Genomic DNA, 20391 nt, shown 5'->3' on the forward strand with positions numbered 1-20391 from the left:
TGTTTGAAATGTAAACAAAGAAATGTTTTTCTGATTTTTCATTATATAAATTTCGTGACATCCAAAGCTAAACTAGTTGCCAAGCAAGTGTACATGCTTTGTAAATCTTCATGAACGTAATAGTAATTTTTTTTCTTTTGGGGATTTTCTTGTCATGTGGACTACTTTTTCATCACTTGAAAGGTCTGTTTATCTGGATGACCATAAAATTTTGTCAAACTCTCTCCTCATAACTTCAGTTCATTCAAAGGATGTGTTGAAGTTGAACCTGCAACTTTTCTCATTCGAATTCTATTGCCACATGAACAGAAGCATGCAGCCAACTGTAAGAGGAGAGCTTGAAGGTAACGAGCACAAGGATTTACCCTGACTTACCAAGGATTAACCAACTTGACCTTGTGACTGTTTTCTCTTCCTAAAATCAATTCTCTCCCTGTGTTCTCCAGGGGAGAGGCAATATTACCTTATGACTCAGCATCTTGTCTTCTTTAATCTGTCTTGACATGTTCATAGCTGAGTACAGTCCCAGCAGGAGGAAGTGGGGCAAAGTGCTTCTTGTTCTTGGTTTTAATGTCCAGGCTAGCAGGGAGGGACTTACGGATGTATCTTGGCCTTCTACCTTCTATTTGTTACACGTTTGTTCCAATGTTGGCCATGTGGCTTTGGTAAAAGGAACAACCTTTCAAATATTTCAAGTAGTAGACAATTTCTTCCAGTTGAATCTGCTTCCATTGCACATTTATTAGTATTACAAAGTACCTTGTAAGGTAATCATCAATCCTGACCATAGTTTCCTTAGAACTCCACCATACATACTGCTAAACCCTTTTAGTGTCCAAAGAAATCTGTACAATTGACACTGAAAAACTGGTAACAGATGGTTACACCTGGTAAAAGATTAACACCAGTTTTAGACTCAAGATCCGCGTGAACTTCAAAAGCTACTTCCTCCGGCCTTGACAGAAACCTTCTTCTTCCTTCCTCTGTCCCTCCCCTTTAGACTAACATTGACAAGTTCAGGCACTGAATTCTAACAAGGACATTTCACAGAAATTCCATATTATGTCATTGTATGAAAGTAATGTCTACATCACCTCTTTTCATGGCAAGTCTTGATGATAAATAGTTTTGACTTATTACAGAAACCCAAATGGTTAACTTCACTGATGTGACAATGTAGGAGGGACTAAAATGACACATGTCTGGGACATAACAAGCCTAGAAGTACAGGGGTCCTGCAGGATGTCAGCTCTGGTCTGGTGACTGGAGGGACATCATGCTGCTCTTGACCAGGTCAGCCACAGTTCACAGGATCATGTCTCTCCTCAGTAGTGCACTGGCTTCCAACAGTCTGTGGCCTGTGTTGTGAAGAAAACAAGGTGTCATTGGATCTTAACATGGAAAGCTACACTCTGTTTTCTGAAGTGTGGGAATGTTTGTTTTGGGACAGGCCATCTGACCTCCTGAGGCCCCTGAGGGACATACAGGTAGACTCTGAACATGACTGGTTGGGCAAACACTAGGACAATGTGACCTATGATAATTGAATTGAAATTGTAGTTCACATACCAGAACTCCTATGGTCAGTTAGATATTCAGTGGTCAGTATAAGTGCTAGAATGACCTCTTTGACATCCATGAACAAGGATCCATGGTCCTAAGCAATCACTTTAGCTGGCTAGATTACCTGTACCCATTTGGACTTGTTAGAGTCAGTCACCCAAAACTGACCATATGAAAGCCCAATTTATCTCCCGTCCTAACTGTCCCAAAGTAAAGAAAAGGAACACAAGAATAACACTGTCCACTCTGTCACTAAGTACCAGTGGTTATCTTCAAAGGTTGGCCAAAGCTGACCAGAGTTTAGACTTCCAGCAGCCATGAAGGCCTTTGAAACTGATAAGCCTTAAACTGGCTTATCTGTCCTTTTCTTTGCCTACAAAAACTACACCTTACACCAAAATAATAGAGGCAGGAAACACTGTTGAAAGTTGAGGCAAAGTGTTGTCGACATGTCCTTGTTGTAGACCGAGGCAAGTAAAAATGTTTTGGACAAAAGACAGGAATGCATGCAGAGCATTTGTGGCATATGCTTAGCATCTACCTTTGACTTCTCTGAGTACAATCAGCTCAAACCTGAGGGTTGCAAATGACACAATTTGAATTCAAACTTATGAGTTAAAGACAAACATAGACTCTTTGAGTAAATTGCAATTGGTGGGCAATTTCAGAGGTGGTAATTTTTAATCGAAATTCGTGCAATACATTTACAATTGATAAGTGTGCAGCCACGCTGCTTTATTGCCATTGTATTTCAACTTAATAAAAGTCTTGGAAACATACGTCACAAGCAAAAAGCGCACTCCTGTTGATTCTACTTTAATCAAAGTATAGCTCCAATTCATTCATCTAATTAGTAGTTTTTGTGCCCTGATTTGTAAACCCCACCTGTGAAAACTTGACTGATCCTAAGGCAACACCAAAGAAAAAACTTCTAAATTCAACATGCACAATTTCAAAGGCAGTAAAGTTTACTCAGTCTCAGCCTGTTGAAAGGTACTTAAAATCAACACACCTGTTCATGATTAAGTTTCCCACTTTGCCTGGTGTTCTAGTAGAAGGAAATCTTGGCATAAACTAATCATCATAGCTTTAAATTTAAGGAGTAACAGATAAAGGACACATTATTCTAGAGAAAGACAGTAATATAATGTGCGATTGCTAATTGCTATCGATCGTAAGATGTCAGCCTACATGGGGTGACCGGTTGAAAGTGGTTTATTAAGTAACCACCATTTACAAGATCAAACAGTGTTAGCGAAGTGGATCATTTTACTGTTGTTTGATGTTGTCAATTCAAGTGCTATTAGTGGTTTGTATTACAGCACTTAGAACTCAAGTACCCGAGTATCCATATCATACAACCATTATACGCCTCGTTAAGCATGTTGAAACATAAAACAAGCAGACTGTAGATGCAGCAACTTAAAAGCCTTTTTATGGTGTTCAGTATTAGCATTTGATCCACTACCACTTGTTATTAGCATGAATTATAACGACTTCCTACATTAAGAGCAGAGCAAACATCTGAACAGGTTGGAATGATCCATGATTGATGTAAGGTATGATAAGTACAACGTCCCTGCTGGGTTTCTTGTTCAGCTCTGTGGGAAATGATGTTATCAAAGTTCTTCCAGGCAAACCCTGTTACTGCACTAGGAAGCTTGTAGCTTGTCCTGCATCAATGCAATGCCCTACTTCTTCATCCCCACCATGGAATTGATAGATGTATGTATTTTCTTCCAAGCCCTGCTTTTTATTTTACTCTCCACAAGTTGATTACCAAGACTGTGATCTTCTACTTTGTACCTATTTCTGACAGCTGGCCAAATCAGTTTTTAGCAGACTATTGGATGGTTATAGCTCCCTCACCTGGTTTCCAAACCTATCATAGCTCCCAAGTCCTACATCCTCTATGCAATGATGTAGGACTCAGGAACTAAAATAAGTTTGGTAACCAGGCTAAGCTTAAAATTGATCAGTTAGCGGAGGATAAACCCCACTGTTACACAGATGTCAGCTGCACAGACCTTCTGCACAGACCTGTTATCACCTGTCCCATCGCCCTGGCGACATGGCTGACCCTTGGCAAACAGCAGGTGTTTTCTCTGACAACAGCTGGGGTAATTTGCACCTGCTTGAGTCCACATAGGTAGGAGTACCCTCACCTGCTCGGGTGAACCTTTATTTGTCTTGCGGAGATTTGGGGACAAGAATCCGCACGAGATACGGTTACCTGGTTTAGATCTTGGAAGTTGTCGCCTGCTGGCTTTTTAAAGTGCCGATATTTAAACAGTGCACAATGGCTCTTATAAACAGTATCTGATGCAGATAAAACTGTTATCTTCTTCCTGTCTCCAACCCTTTACACTTGTATCTTTGCTGTAATGTTGAACTGGGCTACAGTACAACCTTACTGTCTTATAATACAAACAAAAGATCCCTTTTTATGATTTCTAAACTTCAAAGGTTGTACCGTATCTGACAAATGGAGACAAATTCAGCCTTTCTTTCTTTCTTATTCTCTCTTGTCTTCAAAACTCCAGCCTATGATTCTCCCAGACTCAACTGATCATGATGTGTTTCTCAAATCTTTTGCGTCTTAACAACAGTCTGCAACATTTCTTTATCAACCTTACTGTTAAGAAGCAAGGACATTCTTCAACATTTCTATCACACAGGTGTCCCAGGCACTATCTGCCGATATAGCAGAGCAAATGTGATGATCCTTACAATACCATACACCTGTTCCATTTCTTACAAGCAAGTCAATGTCTAGTGCAAAACTTTGTTCAACATTTCAACAAGCAAACAAGCATCTATGTTATTACCTGACAGTTGTTTTAGCTAATGTGTCACACTCTGCTATTTCTGTCCACAGGTAAACCTAAACCCCATTCCCTGCTACCTCAGCCCATACATTCCTACACCCCAGCCTTGTGGGAGCTGCCAGAAGGCTTCACATGGGGGCAGGAGGTGCTGACAGAGCCTCTACACGTGCTGCACCTACTGTGGGCGGCTGGTCCGGGCAGTTTTTGCTTGGCACAATTTATAGTCACAATTAGACTTTCCTGATTGGCAGAAATAAAAAAGCTTAATATCATTTTACCAATCAAGCTGTCCTGAATTGGTACCTACATTTTATTTGTGACTTAATGACCTTTTCGCATATCACATACCTGCCATTTAAATTAAGGGTATGAATTATTATTCAAGGTGTAAGCTTGTGTGTCGTAGATAGACAAAAAAAAGATAACCATTACCTTTAAATCTTGAACACAGTTATCTGCACTATCACACAATGCATATAAATAGATGAGGAGGAAGCAGAGTGGGATTGGTAAAGTTTATACTAGACCACCTTTAGATTTCAATCTCTTCTCCAGAAGTAGAATGGGGAGTGGGTTAACCTTGGTGTGGTTCCATGTTCTGTCCCTCAGTGCTGGTAAACATGGAAAGGGTGACTCCACAGTGGTTGGTAATCGCTTGACTTATGTTGAACATTGAACTTTTGAGTCACCAACACAACACAATGTGCTTTCATAGTCAGTCCAGCCTTGTACATGCAAATACACTTGGGGTCCAACAAAACTCTTGTTTTGTCTGACTTTACTCTTAGGGTATTTCTGGTGAATGTTCTAGAGATTTGAAAGCATTTTCAAATGTTTAAACCATCATCCTTTTCAAGTTTACACAATGTTAGCGGTCAAAAAATTTGGTATCAACAAAGCAGACAAAAGTAATCCTTTTCTTCTGTATTTGCAGAAAACATACATGTACATTTACAAGACAGTGAGTGCAAAGTCCTCATCTGAACATTTTGGACTCAGTGGGTAGATAGGTCTGATTAGGGAACCATCTGCTGACAGATAAATAGTGTTCCTGTGTGGTGGCCTTGCTCACACCTGGCCTTGTGAATCAGGGCTCTCCTGACACCTGGCAGACACCCACCCACCCCTGCAGCTCAGGAATGTCTGCCACAAGTCAAGTCAGCAGTGGGGTGGACATGAAGGGCCTGAGGAGAGTGGGAAGACCTTGTAATGGTTCGGCTAAAGGTGTGGTCACATTCATCCGAGGTGACGGTCATATTGTAGAATTTTCAAGTAGGCAGTAACAGAACTAACAGACGACAATCTAAGACAGCATACATGTCTTCTCCATAACAATTAAGAGAGTTGAATTTGCAGTACACATGTACGGCTACATGCCCCCTGTTTGCAATCATACAACAATTGCACGACGTATGTGACCGGGTCCTAAAAGAGGAAGAAAATAAAGGACTGGACTGGGACAAAAACTAAGCACATCAGTATTCTTTTTGGTTCTGGAAAGCTTTAAACATTTATGCATGTAACACCTTTAGTACGACAGATGTAAACGGCTGTGGTTTCTTGACAAGAGATATGGGTCAGTTGCCAATCAAATATCCACAGGTGGCATAAAGTTTAACTCCCACAATTTATACTCTACACATACCAGGGCAAAGTCATATGATTTATTACATTGGCCCAAACTATCGATTTCTCACCTGTAAGTACAAGCTTTCAGAGCCACAGTTGCTCTTAGTCTTAGTCTTAAAGCTTGAAAGAAATTCTTGGCAGTCAGAAAATCCCTGCTACCTTGTGTATATATCTGATATAGAACCAGTGTTGACTGCTGTGCAGTGCCAAGACTGTAGTGGTAATCACATGGGACAGTTTAGCTTCACCTTCTATCAGTATTGTACTACAGTTTTCCTTCCCACTCCCACTTTTCTGTCAACTTACATCAGATAAAACTTCCTTTCTCCATCCTCCAGTCTGTGTGTGGGTCTTATAATGAAGGAACATGGGAATAAAGTGGACACCCAATCTTCTGAAATATGCAATCTTCATAGTTTGATACCCCCTACACATGTATGTTCAATGGTTTATCCCTGAGTTAAGTTATACATGTATGTGTGTCTGACCTTGACAAGATCTATCAGCTGGACTCATCCCTCCTCTTCATTCATTCATCTACTACCAGAGTTCCCACACAGATAAGCCAGGCTTCCTGTGATAACCATTGGCCTCCATGTGGGTGTGATGTGAACCACAAGTGCAGAGTTCTAATCCCAGGCAAGTAAGTTTTGAAATTAAAGAAGATCTCTCCACTAGTTCTAGTCCCGGGTAAGTTTGAAATTAAAGATTTTCTCCACTAAAATCTTGCAGAATGGGAAAGGGGGGGCAAAACCGAAAGGAAAAATCTTCCTACCTAGTAGATCAACTGAACTGAAAGTTCTTAATCACCAAGATAAATTTACAGATCAGATCAAATATCACATGATTTCAACATTATGGAGTCTATAAAATGTCCTTGATCATTTCCACAGCATATTAGGACAGGCTCTATATGCCATATCCACATCCAGTCAACCTAAAAACCAGTCCAGCAGTGTTTCCCAGGGCCTTTAAATCTGATGTATGGTGGTACAGTTTCAGCGAAATGTTTCTACACACAATGGGAGGTATCCCTGATAACACAAGGTCATCATTAAACAGACGTACAAGCCACAATCCTGGGAAACAAAAGTCCTATCAGGCAGGCTGGCACTGACTGATAGCAGCCGGGGGACAATACAGACATGGGGTTAGCGGAGGGTCGGATCTGCATGGGGCTTTACAAGTATGTCTGTATGGCAGAAAGCCAGAACGGACACCTGTTAGCCTGCAGAGTGGGTCTATATCAGTATGATAATATATCAGTATTGAAGGAAAGTGTCCCTGATCAGTGGGAATAGATAGTATTTATCTGTATCATTGTGTTTTAGAGTCTGGTGATTTGGACTGAAAAGTTCCTGTAAAACAAAGAATCATTCCTTGACGCAGCAATGAAAAAAACTTCTTGCAACATGTAAGCAAGTAGCCTGGGTACCATCCCCAGTAGTATATTCGCAAACTCTATAACTGGGTCTGGACTTGAACACATATGTAGCGTCTGGAGTCTAAATATTCGTTCAGATTTTGAACGAGCGCGCTGATTGGTCCTACTCGTCTAAGCCCTTTTTGGCGTGTGTACATATTAGGTAAGGGCCGTTCGGACACGTTAGCGTCCGTTCGAACGTCCGAACGGCTACGTTAAGATAGATCCTTGTTCTTATCTTATTTTCATCAACATGTCCGACGGCGAACTGAACGCTAAAGCGCACATGATATAGCCGTAGTCAGTCTTTCCGCGATCGATCATCAACAGGGCTGACGCACAAGCCGCTCAGCTCTTGGAGGTTGATGTTGACCTCGCAATCACGTCCGTTTTGGACGATTTAGACGGAATATCGTCGCTCAAAAATGAGCAAAAAGATGCATTGAACAATTTCAAAATAGAACACACCGAGAAAAGGAACACTCGCGCGAAGATCTGTGTTTACAAAACAACAAACATCACTTGAATAAATACAGGCGCGCCATTGGCCGTCGCCTCTGAGGCTCAGCCAATCAAATGAAGCCCCGCTGCTCGGGCTAGCTCATTACGTGACGTCATGACCAATCGTTTTATATGTGTTCAAGTCCAGACCCAGTTATAGAGTTTGCGAATATACTACTGGGGATGGTACCCAGGCTAGTAAGCAAGGGAGTTTCTTCCTAAAATCTCCTTGATGTAAGATGTGTTTTTAAGAATATGCTGTAAAATCCAGAAAAACAGCAAATTGAATGTACATGTACACTATAGCCAAATGAGGGAAGATACATGCACTACAGGGCATCATTGCATACCTAATACATTAATTTAAAGTACTTTGACCTGCTGAATCATACCATAACCGGTACAAGTTAGGACAAGCAGGGGGAAAGTTAGTAGATTCCTTTTTGTTATTGCTCTGTTCTATTAAAGTTCCGCAGTGTGTAACAAATACAAGTTAGGTACCACAAGCCTCTAAGTGTGCTGCATTTTAAAGATGTTTGATGGAACTGCAATTTAAATGTTATCTCTGAGAGCCAAGATAAATTGTTAAAGAACACCAGGAATGTGCTAACAAAATTTCTGGGACTGTCCTAAAGTCCAAACTCCACATGTCTCACATACCTGGGTCTCTATAAACCAAACCACAGACATGCACTCAGGCTTTGTGGATGTCTGAGTCCTCCCCATCTAAGTTAACATCTCCACTTCAGGAAGAAAACTCTCACCTGTTGTTTTATATTCCTGTGGCTAAGGGATGGACCTGGAAGAATTCATGGAGAAGAAAGTTGAATCAGCAAATTTGAAAAAAGCCAATCGTAAGGTAACCAAAATACGATGAAAATAAAGATGCTTTCTGATGATTCCTGCAGATTATCCAGACAAATCCTGATAATCTAATGAGATGAACTAATAAGAAACAGAGCAAAATTAAGCCTTCCTTCGGGATAGTAACATATAACAAGCCAAAGTTGCTGGCTACTGCATCTGTCAGTTCCCAGCTACTTGTGCTCTTCTCTATCACAGATACACCTGTAAGGAATGATAGTCTCCACTAGACCTCTTTCCAGGTGAAAAATAGCCTTCTAGCCATCCTCCATAGTTACTGCCAGCTCCCTAATTGTTGCCGACTAACACAGAGTCAGCAACAATAGGGAGCCGGTAGTAACTATGGTGGATGGCAACCAGGCTAGGTGGAGAAATAGCATGTACTTGCCAAAATAGAGGGATATATTGCCAGAGGAGTTGGCTGGCCAAAGAAGTGCAGAGCTTCTGGCAAAACATCCCCCAATTTAGGCCACTCTTTACTGTTCTTCTTGTCCACAGAGGGGTCTGGTGCAGACTAAGGAAATGGAGACATCAACATCGCTGGCATCCAGACTATGTCAGAACACCCTTTGTTTGTAACCTGAAGACCCATCGGGAAGCACACAGCATCCTCAGATTAAAACTCCAATATTCCTCACAGAGATAAAGCCATTCCATTGGCGACTGCGGGACATGGGATGTATGGAGGTAAACAGAATGATTTTGTACATCTTATCAAGGTAGAATTTCTTTTGATGAGGACAAACATCTTCAAAGCATTTTTTGCAATAATTAATTCCTTTGAGAGCAGGATACGACTTTGATCAGAGATTTAATTCTAAGACATTGTAAGAGGGGCGTTGGGAGATTTATAATCAGTAGAGGTGATGCTGTAATGCTGAGATAAAATCTCTAATCCGGTGTGTCTGGCTTCAGGGCTGGATGATTTAACGTAGCCATCAACAGGGGCATTCCAGAGGTGGACTATGGAATTTTGGTGCAAGAAAAGTCAAGGTTGTAGTACTGTCCTTGAATTCTTTTGCTGGAGCAGTCCTTGGTACACTTGGACAATTGGAATGACAAGGATAAGGAAGAATGGCAACAACATGGAATTTTCAAATTGTACATCTTGAATACATGCCTAGTACCAATAGTCATTCATTGGGTAGATATTTTTCACCATCTCAACTTGTGTTTTCAATAAGAGGAACTTCATCATCCAGCACAAAACTTTACTAAACCTATGCAAGTCATAAACTTTTCTTTTTATTGCAAGCACAATACAAAATTAATTGCATATGTCTCCATTTCTTGTTTTGCCTCTTGTTTTGAAGATAATTTACAGGTGTTGAGTAGATGTTTACCTGTTGCGAAACTCAGAAATGTACGTAGTACATGAGGTTCAGAACCACCTGTAGTACTTAAAAGGGGGCCCGCATGCCCTTTTCCGTAGAGCGTAATGGGCCATTTTACTTCTACGTAGAGCGTAGACGGACTGCTCAAGTTCAACGTAGAGCGTAATTGGCGCATTTTGTGTAGAGCGTATTCGCCGTTTTAATTCTACGTAATGAGTTGTAGCCACTTGGAATTTATCGTAGTAATCGAGAGGTTTCCGAATTCAGTGTAGAGCGTTGTCGGGACCCCCCCCCCATGCAGGCCCCCTTAAAAAAAGGCTGGTTACGACTAAGTGAGAGAACACAAAACAAACCATAGGATGGCAAAGTTAGCCGACTTGGGTCTGAGCTGTATATACCTTTTAGACCTGTAATGACACACAAGCCACTTGACATTTAGTCCTAGTAAAACACAAGAATGCCAGATATGTGTGTTTATGAAGCTGCTCCCTGTGAAAGAGGCAGGACACCAGATAGCCCTTCTGCCCTTTGGCTTTGCCATTCTTTCACAAGGTTATGAGCCCTGGAGTGATGATCACTGTACTGCATCTGCTGTAGAGAGACAAAGCTGCAATTTGGTTTGGACCACAATCTTAGTCAATGTCTTAGAGCCTCCATCAACCAGGTGACCATCCTCTCAACCGCTTGTAATTACTGTAATACTTGGATTATACAAATATGACAATACAAGTTCATTACAGTGGCATTGGCCATCATTTTTCAGCTGCAAATATTTCATACTCACAAAGATTACATGTAGTTAACTGTTTTTGGTCTTCAACCTACCTTAATCTCCAAGCAGCTCTTATATGGTGGCATGGTTGTAAACATTGGCCAAAGGAGTGACCACTAGCCCCCAAAGTGGCTAATGGTCACAGCCTTTTGGCAGATTGGACAGTGGGTTACAGCCTTGCCACCATAGATTCTGCTTGAAGATTTCTTCAACCCCCCTTTCTTATTAAGTCCCTGATCTTGACCATCCGATCTATCGGGTTTACGGAAAAAGGAGTCCAGTCCGATTTTGGGGTGGAAAAAGCAGTCCGGTGGTTTGTACGAAATTTTACGAAAGACCATAGGCACAATTTTTTCTTGCGCGTGTACTTCTAGTTTCTATGGGTACTTCGAGTTTCTATGAGTACTTCGAGTTTCTATGGGTACTTAGAGTTCTATGAGTACTTAGAGTTTGTATGGGAACCTAGAGTTTCTATGATGAGTACTTAGAGTTTGCATGGGAACTTACAGTCTGTAACTTACATATCATCATCATGCCTCCGGATTATTACTTACATATAAGTAATAATGATTAGTCAAAAGATGAAGCGGTCAACTGACGAGATTTCCAGGGCCGATCCTGCTTGCAAGTAGCCTGATTAAATCGCTTTACGGTTGCCAGCTGCCCAACATCCAGCCGACCCCTGCTAAAGCCACGTATGGCAGACTTTGCATTACACCCACAATCATGTAAGTACCGGAAGTACAATTGTAAGAAAGAATCCCTTAATAATTAACTTTTGTTTATTGTGGATAGGTGACCTGTATGTATAGAAACTACTTTTCGGTGGTCCCAAGAGGTGTAAATCAGTTGTCCCAAGGCTGCCTGAATTGGGTTAAGGCGGCATATAGAGAGTCACATATATGCTAATTCAAGTTCCCATACAAACTCTAAATAGTCATAGAAACTCTAAGTACCCATAGAAACTCTAAGTACTCATAGAAACTCGAAGTACCCAAAGAAACTAGAAGTATACACACAAGAAAAAATTGTGCCTATGGTCTTTCGTAAAATTTGGTAGAAACCAAAATCGGACTGGACTGCTTTTTCCGCCAATCGGACTGGACTCCTTTTTCCATAAACCCCCGATCTATCTTGACCATCCCGTATAAATTTACAACCACATTTCCCTGACAAAGAGTGATATAAGTAGGGGTCATCCTGTCAGCACATGTGCACTTATTGGAACACATTCACCCACTGATCCCATTACCTGCTTTATTGATACCATAATTCCCCGCAGTCATGCGAGAAATTGGGAAAATCACTTCAACTCCACCTCCTGACCTTCGACCTTCTGTCGTGAGGAAGTGACCCCAAAAATGCTGTTTGTGGATAAGACATAACAATGGAGACAGCTGGGATTCCTGGCATAGTAGGGTGGGCTGAAAACACCCTGGAGAAACAACAAACCCTGCACACAATGTCCAAGTTTGGTTTGAGAAAACCTACACAATTTACATGACCAGGCATTAATCTGACCAGGGATGCCTCTCCAGACCCCTTTGGTACATGAAAGCTAATGAAATGAGAGTATTCTGGACAGATGTCCTACTAGCCAAAGCTTCTACTCTCTACCCTCTCTGTGTCTCTCTCTATTCTTGTCATACAAAATGGTAATACAAGATGCCTTATATTTCATGGTAAATCAAGGGAACAGATTGATAATCAAACCAGTGAGCTTATGATATTCAATATCGTTGGAGTCAGATGTTCCAGAGGTTGTGCTTTATCTGTATCTCATCTGAACATTCTTTGTAAAATTCCCTGGTTTCTCTGAACATTTGGATCACTTTCAACCTTAATTCTCTTCCCATCAACATGAACTGGACCTAGCTGGGTCAATGACATCACTGACCTTACTGGCCTACAGAGATGACCTCTGAGGTAGAAATTTGTAGGCTCTATCTAAAAGGAGGATTACAGAAGTATTTGGGAGTATCTGGACTGGACAGAACGGTTTTAGGACACTCTTCAATGATCTATCTTGGAGTAATGGCAATAAATCAAGGAAACTCACTATTGACCATTATGGTATATGACCTTTTTTTGTGAAAACATAAAAAATGTAGAATGATACAAGTTTTTTAATAAAATTTGACGGAAAATACTTAAGTTGGAAATGATCATCAATCATTAGTAGATGCACAGGATGAAGAATTTGAATCCATGAGGGCAGCATTAAATATCCTGACCATTCCTTATTAGCCACTCTCCACTCTTATTAACCAAGCTCCAAACCAAACCTCTGCTTGGAGGATAGTAAATTATAAGTCACATGGACCATGCAACAAAAATGTACTATGACGTACACCCTAGACCAACGCTTCCTAAATGGGGCACAGTTCTACTTGTCCGAATTCTCCCACCCCATGTTTCAGCTCACCCCACAGCTACCTCTGGAACCTCTTGACCCAGCCCGTCAAGGTCAGGGGAGTGGAACTGCTATTCCAGCCTGGTCCAGTACATGTTGTTCTTCATGTCTAGGCCATGACTAAACTAGCACATGTTCGCATGGCTAACCAGCCCTAACAACACAAACACGGCCAGAAAATATCACCACCACTTCAGTCAAGAAACTCTACTGAAAGATGACAATGATGAGATTTCTAGAATGTATAATTTTGGATAGATGTGTCTTCGTCATTCATATAAAAGAAATTTTCCAGGTCAGGAGAAATGTGGGATTCCCATCTTCCCTGCTAGGATATCAGAGGTTTTACCTCCCACAAGGTGAAGAGAGGCAGGGGAGTTCTCCATCCAGCCAGACATCCACTCACAAATACATCCAACACATGTGTGCTAGGGGACAGGCAACACTGCCAGAGTGATACACAAATGGTTGTACTTTATTGATGTGAAAGTCTGAAAAATAGAATTCAAGCTACGTGTATATAACACCTAATGATAAAGTGAGTTTCAGAAAATTTGCGACAACAATGATAAATTTGTCAGAACTTGGTATGTAGCTTTGATACCATGAGTAGTATACAACTGTGAGTAAAGGTTTTTTACTTGCTTACCCATTTGACATTTCAGACACATACATATATTATAGCTGTGCTTACATGCTTCATGAGGGAATTTTTTCACAACCTTGATCTGTTGGTGTTATATGGGAAATTAGATACACTGATTTAACACATGTTTATGTCATTTTGTCACCATCATTATCATTTGCAGTCCAGTTTAAGTCATTTTGTGGGTCTGAATTAATTATGGCAGTGTTAATGACCATGAATGAAATACCAGATGTCCAGGCCTAAAATGTTTACCAGCTTTGTACTGACAAAATATGGTAATGCTTCTGTGCAAAAGAATGTGAGGTAGGTTTTGAATACGTAATGTACATGTATTTCAAAGTCTATCCTGGATGTTTTGGAGGCTGATTGCTAGTATGGGATACCATTGAAAACATTGCCACTTCAGTTGTCTTTAGCTGCTCAGAACCTTTCCACAGAACTAGTATTTTAGCTGAGACACCTAGCACTTTAAAGCAGTACTGCAGAGATGCATCAAGCTGAACATGTGCTCCACATACTGTACAAAATCCCTCTCTTCTCTGAGATGGGAATGCTTCTCTTAGCATTTACTAACAGAAAATAATTTTGTTTACCGGTATTCTGAACTGTATAACATCGGCTGAATACATAGCATGGATTCCCATCAAATACCACACTCTGAGGGGCGGTGCCATGTTTGCACTAAACAGGTTACACTTGTGGAATAGTAATCAACATATATGACCCTGGCTCTGTGCTGAATATGTTACACATATCACATTTCAACTTTTGTCAAGCCTGGCACTATTCGTGGCTAAATACACTATACTTAGGAATATACAACAGTGTAAAGCCATGCCTGGACTGACTGTGTTAGGGCAACTGAGGATAGAAGTCAAGGTCTTCATCAAATTGGATGGACAACATCTACATGCACGAGACTGATTCCTGATCTATGCTCAATGCAACATATATGTTCCACCTACATGTAATATGTCCTAACATCTGAAGAGTTAGGCACTGTTTTTTTTTTCAGTTAGCATATACAAACCTATGATGAGTTGGGCCCTATCCTCTTGTTAATACAGCCAGGACAGGAGTGGAGAGTTTCGTGGATGAAGAGATCACAGTCGATACAGAATGGCCGTGTGCACCTGGTACAACAGTACACCTGGAAGCACATAGATATATATTATTATGTACATATATGTGGAAGAAAATATTCATTACAGTCATATATTCATTAAGTAAATATCTACAGAGAATACCTGTTTAACCACAGATTCTGTTAGTCACAGATGAGAAGTAGTTGATGTTACATGTACTTGAAATGTCTGACAGTTTTCAAAATCCAGTTGCATGAGTTGCTGTTTCCTTGTGTAGTGGATTTACCGGTAATGATGTTTTACACAGTCAGTAAATGTTTTTTTTCTTGATTGCTTTAGAATTTTTGATAATTTTTTACAAATGTGGCCAGACTTACCATAGGTCCCTTCAGCTGTACCTGGCACCCCGTACAAAATCTAGAAAAAGTGAAAAGGTAAAAAATATCATTATTGACATCAGAACTTTATGTTACTGGGTCTAATACAACATTTTTGTCTTTACAGTTACTCAAAAACAAAATTAAAAAGAAGTTATATAGTAGAAGTTTGTACCTGGAAAGTTCTGAGTCGAGTTCTTCTAAAGGAATTTCCCGGAAGTTTTCCAGGGGGAAGAAGTGATGGTAGGACCGTGCCAGGTGTGGGGCTGAGACTAGAGTCAACCCTGGAGGAAACATGGTTGGGACAACAAAGAGACTTAGTTCTTTCAAACTTGTTCTTTTTTTTTGGCCAGACTGCCAAGACAGAATGCTGTCAGAGTTTTGCACTGAGGAAACATACTTCACATTTGAGGGATAACAGTGACTATCATAGTTATTGTTTTAATTTATTGTTTTAAAACAGTCACAGCAGTGACACATAGTGAATATGATCAACTATTCCTTTGAGTAGAAAATTAGCTTTTAGTTGTTAACGTGAGGGTAATGAATACTACTAGTAATCATGTGTTTTCTCACCACAGATTTTACACTCCACAGGTAGCTCACAGTACTTGGCATGGCACTGCAGAAAACAACATGAAAACATCTGAATATCACTGGAGAAAAAAAATGAAACCAATTGTTGCTTTCGAACACTTGACTAAAGATAAAACGACTGATCATGACCAAACTGTGATTTATTTTATGGGACCATCAAGGAGTTGCCTATGATAAGACTAAATGGACTGATTTTACATGTACCTGTGGACAGAAATATCCAGATGGAGTGAAGGACTGGGCTTCTGTATCCTGGTGGCTGCAATGCAGAGAAAAACAGAAAGGGGGCACTAGTTAAACCTTTGATGTTCACATATGGTAGTTTGCAAATAAGTAGAACCTGTAGAATCATTTCGAGGCAAACAGGCAGTCATAAAATACACGTTTCTATAATAGTAATATGCAGTAACTGTGTACTCACCACATACACATAGATGGTTTGACACTATCATGGTCCTGACTTACAGTATGCTGAGGGAAACCTGGAGAATAAAAATTCATCATTACTTACATACAGACTTAATGATTACTCCAATCTTCTATCTACATATGATTTCACAGTTGTACATCTATGGTAAGAGCATTTACAGTATGTATCTACTTATAAAATGACCACTAAGCTGATTACCTAGTAATACTAATACTGAAACTTTGTGTGACTTACCCATTTTTATCAATGAGGAATCTGTGTTGACCTATAAAATACAAAAAATACTCAACACTCTAAAACATACTTGATCCATACAACTGAACGATATGATGTAAGGAAATGCACACAATAGAAGGTCTTTTATGCACAATGTTCCATATGTATGATATAACATCAAGCCCCTAGCTATGTGTTCTTAAAAACTTGGAAAGAACTCAGAAAGCACTTACAGTAGCAGGGGGAGGGGTGCAGTGTTCCAGTAACAAGTCCTTAAAGTGTGTGTCTTCTAAAATAATGCTGTAGGTTCCTAGAAATAAAAGTAAATATCATTTGTAAGAAGCTCAGTGTAAAACATTTTTTAATGTCAAAAGCTTCAGTCAAAGTCATGCAATTACATTTAAGTGGTTATTGAAACAATAGAACGTGTAGTGTCCAGTTTTAGAGTGTCTACATGTATCTTACCATTTGTTGTACTGCACAGTTTCTTGCAAACTTGAACCTCAGCTGCCAGGCCAATCACTGAGCACCTGATGTTCAAGTCTTTCACCATCTATAACACATGGGAAAAGAAGTACAAATGTAGGAAATCAACAATGGTACATCACAATCAGACTCAGAGAAGTCTTCCATCTTTACTGTCTGATCTTTTCTTGTGTGCTGAAAGGATGATTAAAACACAGATTTTGACCAGTTTAAACTGATCCATTTATTTCCTTACTCTTACAGGGTATCTTGCTCAGTGACAAGGTACTGCTTTATGTAGTGAAGCCCCAGAAAAGGCTTATACAGTATATATATATCATACTTTCTGAAGAAAACTGTCTGACCTTGATGGTGATATTGATATCCCCAGGGTCACATGTGGTGAGACTGCCCATGATGATCAGCACCTCCCTACTGGTGTGGGTCGGCATGTGTCTGGGGGGGGGGGGGATACAGGATTCAGGCATGTGTCAGTGTAATGATCAAGGGGTTAGGGAGAGTAAAAAGTTGAAGCAGTCATTCCAGCTGAGGTGAAGCTTGATGCTTTTTCGTCTAGTCAGCAGTAGTGCAATGCAGATTCACTGTAGCACATGTCTTCAGCCAAGCACACCGGGTAACCCCTGCTCTTCTTGGTATGATGCCGAGGGTTAATGCCTGAGGCTTTTCAATCCAGTCAATTTGTCTAGAACTGAAATACTGCCTTTGTAAGTCACTTCACTAAAACAAATCAAACCAACATAGTAAGGAACTGTATATTGTATCCTGGTAATGGCTGAAAAGTAAAGTCTCTATCAAAGTGTTGAAGAATGCCGTACTTGAGTGTCTGTGCTGCTAGGTCCAGTGAGTTCATGATGGAGGGTTCCCCGACACACGAGGTGTTGGCTAGTGTCTTCAGCTGGGTGATGTGACGTTTGGGGTTCCCTCCCAGGTCTGTCAGCTTCTCTGCCCTCTTGTTCTTAGTCGTGATGATGCCTAACTGAGATAGACAATTACAGATCCCTTTACCATAGGAAACTTGATATTAGGAAGTGACCTAAAGGTGTGACATGATTCTTAATCCAGTGTGATTAAACTTATGGAATCAAATGTTTAGGTTAGGATCTTGTAATTGTAACATTGTTCAAATGTAAAGGAGCAAAATGACATATATGTTTTAAATGTATTTATAAACTACAGGCAAAGAGTAATAGAAGTCCTACCTGACTAATGGGATTCTGGTCGAAATATTCCTCTATGAAATTCTCCAGTAACTGAAAAGAAAGGAAGGAGTATAAGTGTAAGGAGTGATTGCTTATGTCTTGTAATATATGCAAATGTGAGTTGAAGTCTTCGGAAAAGGAAAGTAATCAATGAACAACTGGATTTATCAAAAAGCAAGTACATATTAAAAAAAACAGACACAGGTTGGTTTACAAAAGTACTGGTAGTTATGAAAAAAATTCTACCATGTGAATTCCACTTCTGGGTATAACATCTGTGTCCATAATATCACCAGGGTCCATAATATCGCCACCTTGAGAAAAAGTGTACTTAAAGATATTTTTACTGCAACATACCCTAGGTATGTACATTTGATGTGTGAAGGAGTACATACCAAAAGTATGTTGCAGTAAAAATATCTTAAAGCACACTATTTCTCAAGGTGACGATATTATGGACCCTGGTGATATTATGGACATGGATGTTATATGCGAGGAATTCATTTCCCCTTTGAATGTAAGCCTTACCTTAAGGGTAACCAGGATTCTTGTTGGTTTGAGGTCTTGGTCTTCCATAGACTGTGACATGTCCACAACCACAAACAGGTGTCTCATCTGGGAGAGGTGTGACAACAGAAAGGTTGGTACAGCAGAGCAGTCATGTAAGGAAATCTGTTCCTTAAATTCAAGATAAATGTTTTTTCGAGTGGAGTTATTTCAGATGGGTGACTGTCTGACTGACTGAATGTCCAGTAATGTACAGCCCTAGTATATAACATTAAAGGCTTATATGTACACACAGAATGAGTTGGTTCAGATTAATACTGGTACACCAATGTATAACTCACCATCCCCAGTCGAACATTGAGCTGTCTATCCTGCAGTCTAGAAAAAGAATGGAATAAAAAAGGCTGTCATATTCAGACATACATGTATTACATTTTCCAGCATTCTATCCAAAATACTCTTAGCATCAACTTTCTGACACAACAGTGCAAGTGTTTATTTCCCGTTTTAAGAGGTCACAATGAACCAATGTCGTGTGCATCAAATGGGTACAAATTATGGTCGGAAATAATCAGATGAACTTCATGAAGAAAGGTCAATGACCTTACCTCCTCCTCTTGGCCCTATGGATGATGTCATCCACACTGGCCTGGAGTGAACCTGCCGCATCCTCCTGCAGTACCTCCCTGCAAAGTCAGGAGGCAGCATTAACAACATTAAACCCTAAACATACTAGTAGATAGAAAGAGTTCTCCAAATCACTAGTACTAGTAGAAACAGTGAGTGAGGTTTCACAGGCAGACTACTGTACCTTTGTGATGTTTTAGAGGCTGTGTTTAGTCCATCTGGCAACTTCTCGATGTGGAATGGTTACTACAAAAATGTGCAAAAATTCTGTCTTACCCATGCGGACCTCTATAGTTAACGACAACACAATACCATGTCTAGTACAGGCATTCTCAAGGTACATACTATAGCCATGCGCATGCATGCATGAGCGGTCCGCATGAGCTCGAATTCTGCCCCCCTCCCCAGATCACATTCAAAACGAAGTATGGCATCTCGCGTTTGCGACGCATAAGCCCATACGGAGGTCAACATGAACGTGTATACATTACTTGTGATTTTCAATCATACTTAAGTGATAAATGTTGATCAGACTTACCAAGTTTTCTCATAATCTCCCTCCCACCGGTACGTTTTCTCGACTTCTTCGTCCGCCATCTTGGTTTCTAATCTGCACATAGCGGTGCATTTGGGAAAAGATTCACATAATAGTAAAATTGTAGGATCGCATCTAAATTTTACTATACAAACATGTGTGTCTTAATTTTCATATACACGTTATCATTTCTTAGCAGCGTTCATTGTCTACTTTGTTGTGTACTTTGCAAACGTTGGATATGTAACAAAAAAACTGTCCACGAGAGACGGACGACATCTAGCGATTCATGTTGACACGGCAGTCACACAAACTTGAGTAATCGACAGTAATCCTTACAGCCTCAGACACAGGCA

The 20391-nt window shown here is 40.3% G+C and overlaps 1 protein-coding gene across 1 annotated transcript; it reads right to left on the minus strand.

The window, feature by feature from the left end:
* Positions 1 to 1035: 1035 nt before the first annotated feature.
* Positions 1036 to 20196, minus strand: LOC109480156 (general transcription factor IIH subunit 2-like). The gene is made up of 17 exons (XM_019782315.1): positions 20039 to 20196; positions 19482 to 19559; positions 19215 to 19251; positions 18895 to 18981; positions 18367 to 18417; positions 17983 to 18143; positions 17512 to 17602; positions 17147 to 17234; positions 16915 to 16991; positions 16700 to 16730; positions 16457 to 16517; positions 16240 to 16294; positions 16015 to 16060; positions 15614 to 15722; positions 15439 to 15478; positions 15007 to 15126; positions 1036 to 1358 (listed from the first exon to the last, which is right to left on the minus strand). The coding sequence occupies exons 1-16, from the start codon at positions 20116 to 20118 to the stop codon at positions 15007 to 15009; spliced, it is 1212 nt and encodes a 403-aa protein (XP_019637874.1). The 5' UTR covers positions 20119 to 20196; the 3' UTR covers positions 1036 to 1358.
* Positions 20197 to 20391: the final 195 nt, after the last annotated feature.

Source organism: Branchiostoma belcheri, unplaced genomic scaffold (assembly GCF_001625305.1).
Source record: "Branchiostoma belcheri isolate BF01 breed outbred unplaced genomic scaffold, Haploidv18h27 scaffold5, whole genome shotgun sequence".
In the NCBI taxonomy this organism is placed as follows: domain Eukaryota; kingdom Metazoa; phylum Chordata; class Leptocardii; order Amphioxiformes; family Branchiostomatidae; genus Branchiostoma; species Branchiostoma belcheri.